The following is a 10,721-nucleotide window of genomic DNA, read 5'->3' as shown; positions in this document are numbered from 1 at the left end:
AGATCACGGGACACAAGGCCGGTGCGGCATTCAATGACGTGTGCACGTGCGTTGTCGAACATGTTCATTTTGAAGTCCTTGGCGTACATACAGTTGGACGTTTTTTTTTTTTTTGCGCAGCTGCACGTGCCATGGTTTTACGTGGGAAGGGGAACGGCGTTTTAGCGCCGCACAAAGTGGCAAAGTTTTAAACCGAAACTTTCTGAGCCTGAATTACGGCAGACATTACGCCACTAAAACGCACTGCAGGAAAGCGAAGTTTACACACTGGAATTTGAGAAATGATGATCATAATTAGCCGAGGAACAACAAGCGTCCTAAGAAAAATTAAAGCCGCTGCACTCAATGTGAAAGCTGTGGGATGTGCAGAGCAGTGATTCGCCATCATGGGCTCTGGTGCCTTTATCCGCTCACTGCTACCACCCAATGCGATTCAAAGTTGTCGCCTTCGCAGTGCTCGCGCGACCCCTGCCTGAAACTGCGCCAGCGGTAGTTCTGTTCCTTTCATGCTCGCGTTCACTCCCGCACGTGCCGGCGTTCCACTGCCACTTTTTTGTAGCGTAAGCTACACTGGCCTAGGTCGAGCAGTTTTGCGTGGACCCTGAAGGGCGATGCGGCGCAAGCGCGAAAAGCATTGGAGTTATTGGAATCAATTGGATTGTATTGGATGGGATTGGAAATCCAATCCAATTGGAGTACGATTGGGTAGAGAATCGGGTCTGCACATTCGCCGGTCTGCGCATTCCAGAGGAGTGATATCATAGCCACGGCAAACGCACTGGCGCCGGCGCGTGCCAGATGTCGCCTCCGTTGCGCAGTAGCCAAGTCGGGCACTGCGCCGGAGCCGCTTGATAGCCGTATCCGTGGCTCCTTGAGAGCCGTGCTGCGCATGCGCGAGGAGCAGTGACTGGACTGCATTGGACTGGACTGGACCGGACTGGACTGGATTGGATTGGACTGACTCGATTGGATTGGATTGGATTCGATTGGATGGCTGAACTTTAGCTCACGGTCCTGGCATAGCCGAGCTAAGTCACTGCTGCTTTTACCCGCCGCGGTGGCTCAGTGGCTAAGGCGTTGCGCTGCTGAGCACGAGGTCGCGGGTTCGATTCCGGGCCGCGGCGGCTGCTTTTCCCTGCTTCCCAGCGCATACGGGTGCAGAGGGCCGGCATGACCAGCCAAGGTCACGGCATCCCGCATTAGGTACGCCATCTACCGGGCGGGTGCCCGAGCAGCAGCACAAAAGCTCGTCAAATAAACATATATTTCACCTTGTGCTGTCCCCCTCTCTCACAGATATTTTTTATTCACCGAGTCCTTCCCACTAGATTTTTTGTGGGAATGTGCTTCGCTGCCTAGAATTGATGAAGTTCACATTTGTGGCGAAAAAAATAAATTTCCATTCTTTGGGTAAAAGAATGGCACAACATGGTGCCTGTACAGCTACGTCGTTAAGCATAGCTAGGTAACGTATTGACTGGTTGACAGCGGTTGTCCTTAAGAACGTCCCCCAAGTACCTTTCATAAAGAGCGCCCACTACACCCATATGGCATAGAAAAGGAGTAAACTGTACCGTTTGGTGGACTGGCGTGTGCAGCATTGCTTGTTCGCGCTTGGCCTGGCTGCACAATGATGTACACAGGAGGCCGGATAGAGTCTCCCCCAAAAAAGGTTATTCAGCTTTGTTGAAGTGCGGAAACCAAAGGTCCCTGTTTCTGAGGGGCACCGGAGGAGTGACACCCATACCACAAAACGAATTTTAACCACAAAGCCTGCCCACAATACGGCCGGTGTCACAGAAGCATGCTTAAGTGATAAATATGTTTTGTTGAGTGAGGGCGAGTGGTATACCTGGAATAGGTAATAAAAATATTAATTTCCTATTTTAGGGCATCACAGATAAAGAAAGGTTAAAAAATACAAGCCAACAACGAAACAATACGGGGCGCATGCGGAGGCACAATAGCCGCCAGAATAGGTGAGCGAGAGGAGAGAGCAGTTTCTGCTTGCATTCTTGGGTATAGATAGCTTCTGAAGCAGGTTATTGGGACACAGCTGTACGTTTAGAGCAAGCAAAGCAATATCGCTGTAGTGGGTCTATCATTTGTCCCGCTTTTTTGGCAAGCTTTGTACTGTTCATTTTCGGCCAAGCAGTGCGTGCAAATTAGGTGCCTCGTGGCGCTTCATATCAGCTGCGCAGGTATAGTTGCAGCTGATTTTACTATTGGTGGGGTATGAGGCACCTGCAAGGGCGAAGTTGATTCTGCGGTGCCCTTGACGCATGTGGATCACAAGCTGCTGCTATAATTTTTTTTCTTTTTAGAGCAGAGCTACACACAATAAGGGGAACTCACGGTTTATATGACAACCATGTTTGCTGACCTGAGCTGAAGCATACGCGGAAATGCTGTGCAGATGCAGCATATCAGCTCTAACCTGTGCACAGCTGAGTGCGCGTTAACCGTTAGTTTAATAGCCCGATCAGAGCTTTTGAAATGGCATTGCAACCTAGTCACGCACGTTGGGCGATTGTAGTTTCCACAATATCTTTGGGGACCATCTTCGTCATCCTTGAAGGCTACTGGTACGTTCGACATGGGATACGGGTAGGTAAAAAGGCAGCAGCTTCGGTGGGCATGTGGATTCGTTCAAGTGCCTGTGGCATTTTTTGTACAATAGAATCTCTGTAGATCTGAGTCCTCTGCGCGGTGTTATGTTTTCATATCTCTCGCCCACTGTTTTTGTTAAAAAAACACATTCGTGATTTAGCGCTTCTTCCTACAATATTTTGGAAATCAGCAAACGTTTTTGCATCTCACGACTAGAAGGCCATTAACGGGAGTGTTGGAACGAGTAATGTCAGCGCGTCGAAGAAGAAAGTGTGATCTGTATTTTGAATTAATCTGCTGCAGTGGAACTAGGTCAGTTACGAAGACGTATTTAACGTGCTTTTCTCGAATTCTGGTCCCAGGTTTCTGGTTACATGTTAACCGCCCACAGTTTTCTTTTTGGTCCGAACCCCAACTCGGCAAGCGAAGAATTGGACGACTTACCCTCCAGGCTGACCCGGATAGCCTCCGTCTGCAAGAAGTACGAGGCCCAGTTAATGCAAAGCAAAACAGACTCCAGAGCGAGCTGGCGTCATCCGTACTGCGACAGAGAGACTTGTTCGTTCCACCTCATTGAGAAGCACCGATTTGGATTTTGTCCCATTCCCAAGGCAGCCACTTCTAGCCTAAAGACACTGATTCTAGCAGCAGAGCACATCAAGGACCCCGGAGATGACCCTGACGACATTTTTAATGTGTTTAAGGCCAGGTTTCCTTCTGTTGCTCCAAGCACCTATTGGGCGGAAGAGCTAGGTTCCCAATACACGAAGCTCATTGTAGTCCGGCACCCTTTTGACAGGCTTGTTTCCGCGTACGTTGACAAAATACTGACGACTCATCCTTCCATACCCGGAGCCAAGGCCATGTACAAACGTGGCTTTGTTGGCAAAGGACCCAGGGGGACTTTTACTTTCGCCGAGTTCGTCAACAATATTCTGAAGCTACCAGTGAAAGACTGGGACCCGCATTGGGCTCCTTTCACACCTCGTTGCAGGCCATGCAGCATGAGGTAGGTCCCATTGCATTGTACTGAAAAATTATTGGACTTGATTTCTTTACTTGGAAACCAAAAAATGAATATTGAGTCTAGAGTTGTGGCACACAATACAGAGACACCCGGCAGTATCGTGTTTCGAAAATCTCCTGGATGGCAACGTACGCGTTAAACAGCATCAGTATTCGATGGGGTTGTTTGAGTATTCGCTAGGTAGTGGTAACGGTTGTTGCGGCATACTACTTCTGAATTTGTAGTTTTAATATTCGTAGGACTTATACGTGTATTAGAAGCTAACGTAATCACTTAATCTGGAAATGATTCCCTCGGAATATCAGTATTTTTATCACGGGGTTTATTCCGAACACAGAAGGAATCTAAAATGCATCAAATCAGAATCCTAAACAGGATGGCTTAATGTGGTATAGTTGCATAAGTATTGTACAGGTGCAGTCGTATAAGCCACATTAAAAATTCATCAAAGAACGGCACACGACTTTTGTTAGGTATACACAGTCATTACATGCTTACACATCATGATCGGTCACTTCACACAATTGTGACCTGTCGTAATTTCATCGCAGCACGCACTTCCCAGGCGAAAGTATTTCGACATTGTAAAATCCCGAAGGAGCGTGGAGAGTACGTTGTGCGGATGAAAGTATGGTATTTTTACTTAACGGTCCCCTTGATCATTCTCCTTTTGCGTCGATCTTTTCTCTCTGGTAAATTATTAAGAGGGAAGGAAAATCACCCCCGTTTGCCCTAGGTTACCGCTATAAGGGTAAGGTTTCTTTCGCACATGTATAATTGTCTTGCACAGATTGATTGATTGATTGTGGTGTTTAACACGCCGACGCAACGCAGGCGATCAGCCGCGCCGTAGTGGAGGGCTCCGGATTAATTTTGACCACCTGGGGATCTTTAACGTGCGCCGAAATCTCGTACACACGGGCGCTTTTGCTTTTCGTCTCCATCAGAAAATCGGCCGCCGCGGCCGGGAATCGACCCCGCGAACTCGGGTACAGCAGCGCAACGCCTTATCCACTGAGCCACCGTGACGGGTCTTGCACAGATTATCTGTTCAGTCCCCTGTACAGGTCCTTAACACAAGCTTGTCAGTCACAGGGTGCAATGCCTAAAATATGTGCCGCTTGCGTCAGGCGCGACCGTGGGTCGGTCATGGTGCAGAAGATGAGTGAGGTTTGTATTCTGGAGTATTCGGGGGTATTTTGCGGTCGAATAAACGAACACCAAATGATATCCAAAGTAAAATTAGTCTCGTTGCACAGTCGGCCATTTTTAAAATCAATGTTAGGTCACGCCCACTTGGTATGCTGGTTTGTCGCGTTATGAGGCATTTAATGCTTTTGCGTGAAAATCTCGAACAGGGTGGTTATAGACTGTGACGCTGCACTAGGGGTGTGAAGCGGGCCGTCATGTATAATTAGGGAATAATCAAGACCACCTGGGTATCTCTGATGTGCGCCAACATTTTGACGCACGGATATTTTTGTTTTGCCTGCGGACAGACTACGGTAGCATTTAGGCTGGCGTACCCGCCAATTTTACCGCCATTTTTCTCGCGGAGCTACCATGGTTGCCAGACCACGAATGCCCTCCCCGCTAAAAGAGCGGCTGCAGGTTGTCGCCAGTTTATGGTCGCGGATCTGTCAGTCGGCTCTCATTACTAACCCCTGCGCGCTCGCGCTGCGGGCTCTGGCGCGGGCCCGGGTTCGTTTTTTTTTCCCGCTTTGTCCCCAGGGGAGGTACTACAAACGTATTGGGGCCCGTAAAGGACGCGGATGTGTCAGTCCGCTCTGGTTGCAAACCCTTGCTCGCTCGCTCCGCGGCTCGGGCTCTGGCCTGGGTTTTCCCGCAATATCACCCAATTTTTCCGCAATTTCCCGCGGCCTTTTCTCGCGGCCTTTACAGAATACAATGACACGGGCCGGTGTCAAAGCAGAATCACAGCACGAGAGCAAGCAGTCGACTCTGTACCACCTCTACCGGTACTTGAAAAAAAAAGTAGGATGAACTTTCTTACGGGGTATTGGCAGGTGACACGTAGTAATAACAGTTGAGCTGTGTGTGTGATACTTTCTTTTCACGGTAGTATTTTGTGCTGTCCACATCCGTACTGTTTAAATATCGCTGATCTGAGTGCAATTTGCGCGCCATGCGAGCCGACAGCACTTCTCAGGAGTTCTGCCGGGAGTCTCGGCTACCCTTCTGCGCGTTGTTGAATGGAGGCTACAGTCATTACGCGGCGCCAAAAAAAGAAAGAATGCGAATGGCGGCAACGAAAACCGGATAGGGGCGGTCAACAAACAGAACGACAGGCTGCCAAGCGAGCGTACCGACTGAGACATGTAGAGCGCTAAGCGTGGTTGGCACGGTGTACGAGAGGCGTGTGATAAAAGCCACTCGGTGGACTTCTGAAGCCTGAGAGAGGCGTACGCACAGACCCGAACGTCAAGCTTGCGATGGAGACGCCCGGTACGCTTTCGTAATCATAAACATCTACCAATAGATGTTCAAATAGTTTTGTGTTAGTAATGGAAGGTGGTTGAACCTGAAGATTGACATCGTAGACCTTCTGGGGATAAAATCCCGCACAATTTGAAAATGAACCGAAGACGTTTACAAAATTATCGGGGAATATTCAGTGAGCGTTGAATACATATCGGTATACCTTTGTTGCAGGCAATGTCGAAAATCACGCGATGAGTGGATTTTTAACCAAACATCTTGTAGATAAAACTGAGTATTGGCCGAATTTGTACATTATGCCTGCTCATGGCGCAAATAACCCCGCACAAGACAAGAAGGCACGAACAGGACGCTTACTAAGAACTATTTTATTTATTGTAAATTTTTGTCAGTGCCCTGTTTGTGCAGTCTTCCTTCTGGTGCTGTGTTGTTTTCGCCATTACTAAAAAGATGGCGAACATTTTGAATTTAATGCCACGTTTCTAGCGAGTAAATTTTAAATGAGGTAGGCCTGACCTGGTGCGGAATTCCGCGTAGTATATATTTCGAAAACATCCATTCCTGGCTCGTTCCTGTATTGACGTATAAGTGAATTGGCGAGGCCTATAAATAATTCATGTGTTGCATCTCATCTGGCCCTCCCTCTGCGTTTAGTCAATGATGGTTCGCTCGAAGCGGACAAATTGAAAAGCGGACATAAAACTAAAATAAAAAAAAACTGAGAATTCCGCCCCTGGTAAATATATAGAGGCTTTGACATAAAGAAAAACGCTACTGCTTGGGCAGTGGAAGGTTTGGTATTTGCCGATTTGTGTTCTCCATGCAGAGCGTATTTTTCTAATCGGTCTGGAAGAGGTGCTTCTCTGCAAGAAAGTTCTCATTTTATGTGCTTTATCCATGTGACAGGTACGACGTTATTGTAAAGGTGGAGACGTTGGACCAAGACCTAGCGACATTACTTCCAAGGATTGGCCTTGAAACTTGGTCCTTCCCCAAGAGAAATGTGAAGGCGCGTAGAAAAGACAATCGACGACGGACTGTGGCTGAGTACTTCTCGGAGTTGTCACGCCAGCAGGTGCTCCAGTTGTACGTGATTTACATGTACGACTTTGAATTGTTCGGATACAAGCTTGAGGGATTCACAGACCCTGTACTGTGAGAGCGCTCCGAATAGCCATGGCTTTGTGATGTGTTTCTGCTGGTCATTGGGAAGTTCCAAATACGGGAATATTGTACAGCTATTCTGCTTGTTTCTGCCGGAAAGTAGCTGCTGAGAGCAAAATAAACAAAATCTGAGATCTGTTTTAAAACACGTAAAACATATTGGGGTAAATTCTGAGGGCGGCGATACGAAGATGAATAAGGAAAACTCTCTTGAATGCAGTGGTGTTTGATTATTGTTTGTGGCATAATTTGCGGGGATTTAGAGCTTTCGTAAAAGCATATTTTACATGCCAGGAATGTTTTACATGTTTTAGGCTGTCGGCTCTACCGTTAGTCACAACTTTACTTCAACGTATTAATACAAGAGAGTTTGTTGCTGGGCTAGTGGGTGCAAATCAAGTATAGAAGAAACCAACTCAACATTGAAAACAACGGACTAATTCTTAACAAATAAGTCACAAGGACACTGCTGTACTAGCAATTGAACATTTATTACAGAGGTCAAAGATATATACGTAAGGTTAATGCTTATCACATATAAAAATATAAACAACTTGCTATTTTAGACACGTCCCTTCTAAGCAGAAAACGATATATCGCTGAAATGGGTCTTTGTAACGATCGATGAACTACGTCTTCGCACATGCCTGCCTAAGGCACAGCTTTTCCTTTTCGGTCTGCAGTACTGACGGGCTGCTCACGCATGCGCTGCCTTTCGTGTCGGTCATTTATTGATTGTTGGGTTTAACGCGCCGACGCAACACAGGCGATAATTTTTTCCACAGGGTCTCAGCGGTATGCTGTAATCAACGCCTTCTACGCACTCATAATATCTTGCCTTGTGATTTGTCTTGCACATTCGCTCGTCTGAGGCGTTGTTTACTTGGCGGCACATGGTGTATACTTTCATGGGGGCTGAGCACACCACCTTCACACCCTGCCTTGCCGCTATTTTTTTATATTGTGGGACAGGCCGTGAACACACGGAACCCCGGCGACCTTCTTTATATCCTCAGTGGTGTTCGTCGAGCCTTATGCCTTGCTCTGGTGCTTTAGTCGTTTCAGAATGGACTCGCACACAACTGTGAAAAATTGATCCGGATACCCTACCTGCCTTAACGGGGACAATTGCTGGATGAAGCTGTCGCAGCTATGCTTCATAATAAAGCTATGCTTGACAATGCTATTGCCGAAAAAAAAAAAGTTGTCGACAGAAATCATGGAAGCCATTATGATAAACGCAAAAGGCAGCGCATGCGTGAGTAGCCTGTCGGTACTGCTGACCGAAAAGGAAAAGCTGTGCCTAAGGCAGGCATGTACGAAGACGTAGTTCATCGGGCGTGAGAGGGATTCATTTCTGTGATATAGTTTTCGGCCTCGAAGGGACGTGTCTGAGGCAGAAAGTTGTTTATATTTTTATACACGATAAGCATTCACCTCATGGATATATGTGTGACCTTTATTATAAATGTTCAATTGCTAGTCCAGCAGTGTCCCTGTCCCTTCGTTGTTCACACTTAGTCCTTTGTTTTCAATGTTAAACTGCTGTCTTCTAAACCTAAACTGATCTGGTTACCGCGGAAGAAGATCCCGACAAGCCTTAACGAGCATTCTTTCGGATTTTTCAAAAATGCTTTATGTTATTTCTCTCCAACAATGTCATTTTCTAATTATGGCTGACGTGAAATAAATTTCTTTTTGATTCCCGAAGTAGTGTACTCACCAGTTACCTAACCTCGGTTTCCCACGCACACACCGCTGAACATACCCTGGAAGTATGTATTAGAACAATTCTGCACAAAGCTTCAGAATGCGGCTTGTTAATATCAGCCTGACGCCACACACATTAAAAAATTTTGTGTCATGCAACGTGTCTACAGGAAAGCTGCCAATACAAAAGCCACATTTGCGACTAATATAGTCAGTGAATCAGCCTGGCCCCTAGAGTAATACTCATATACTAGTGTGAGGCGCTTATTGGCTATATATTTGCACATTACTGTTTTATATTCCTGATGTTTTGCAAAATTGTCGTACTTCACTTACGAACATGGTTAAAAATGCGGCATACAAACAAGGCACAGGAATATATTAGGCCCCGCATAGTACCCATCATAAAATACAACTGTGGTACGCTGTCAGTATAAAATAAAGAGCAAATTAGAAAACAATCCAACTGTAACAATGAAAAGAATAAACAGATTTTCAAGCGTAGTTTGGAAATTTCAAAAATCAGTTACGCACGCAACTGATTGTGGAAGGTTAATCCTGACAAAAAGTGTCTTAGACAGTAGTGTTTGGGAATGCGTTGCTTCTTCCTGACGAAGAACAGGACCTTTCTGCGTATGGTCGCGACGATTTGAAAAGTATGGCGGGGGTTATCGAAAATGAGCGAAGAAAGTGGTGGTTAACGCAAATTTTATGAAATGGTACAAGCGAGTTTACTTACGGCGAATAGCGAACAACGCAATTTCAAGGATTGGTTTCTTCGTCATGCTCGGGGGTCTGTGATAATCGGATGAAATAAATCTACCGGCGTGATTCTGATTACTGCTAAGCTTATGAAATAAAGTAATTCTAGCAGGACACCGTATAGTTGCGTGGGTTCCAATTTCCAGGAATATATTATGCCATGTAAAACAGCGTTCATAGCTCACGGGGTGCAATTATTGATTGTTCGCATTATTCCTAGAACCTGGTTGGTTCTGCATGTAACAGAGTTGACCTGACGTGTCCAAGATAGGTGGTTAGAAATATGAACCAAGCACCTGGAAGAGGAGACGGAAGTGGGAGCGGAGCTGCTATGAAAATATTTTGATATGTGGCAGTATTCTAGGTCATGCGCATAATTTATACTTCGAGACATTTATTTGCATTTGTCACAATTTGTACCAGCTACGCTTATTAGTCAAATATGCTTAGAGACTAGTGATGTCTTTATTTATTGTTAGACATTTGCGACAAAATATGCCCCTGCCACACGGGGGTTTCGATGGAATTTCAACCGAATTTCACTCGGCTCACATGCCACCTTTGAGCTACTACACGCCGTTTTTCAAAGGCATTTGGTGGAAATGCCTTTTGAGTAAAAGAAGCCCCACCCACGCCCTTTCACGTTCTAAACCCATTTGAAACGCGTACGCTTGTACTCTCGGGCCCATTTTGTGCATGCGGTATTTATAAAAAACACTTAGTTACCAGTAATAACTTGGCTTTATTTGCGCGCAATCTCACTCATTTTTTACTCGTTTTCGTTTTATATCACTTGCTCTACGATGCACTCCCAACACCAATGGTTCGCAAAAAAAAAGCAATCGGCCATTTTTGTCCATGTTTTTGCGCGTTTGTATGTTGGTATAAATTTTATATCTAATAATTGTTTTTGTGGCCTCTTTAACTCTGAAATGATTTCCGAATAGTTAGTAGGCTCTGACCTAGAATAGACGCAATACAAGTGCTC

General features: G+C 46.0%; 1 protein-coding gene across 1 annotated transcript; it reads left to right on the top strand.

Moving 5' to 3' along the window:
- The first annotated feature begins 2,984 nt into the window (after positions 1–2,984).
- On the top strand, positions 2,985–7,708 carry LOC144142919 (carbohydrate sulfotransferase 10-like). The gene is made up of 2 exons (XM_077674755.1): positions 2,985–3,619; positions 7,004–7,708. The coding sequence occupies exons 1-2, from the start codon at positions 2,985–2,987 to the stop codon at positions 7,254–7,256; spliced, it is 888 nt and encodes a 295-aa protein (XP_077530881.1). The 3' UTR covers positions 7,257–7,708.
- Positions 7,709–10,721: the final 3,013 nt, after the last annotated feature.

This window comes from Haemaphysalis longicornis, unplaced genomic scaffold (genome assembly GCF_048455015.1).
Source record: "Haemaphysalis longicornis isolate Haplotype H1 unplaced genomic scaffold, Haemaphysalis longicornis Haplotype H1 scaffold_6, whole genome shotgun sequence".
Taxonomy (NCBI): Eukaryota; Metazoa; Arthropoda; class Arachnida; order Ixodida; family Ixodidae; genus Haemaphysalis; species Haemaphysalis longicornis.
This window is presented reverse-complemented; position numbering and strand designations above follow the sequence as displayed.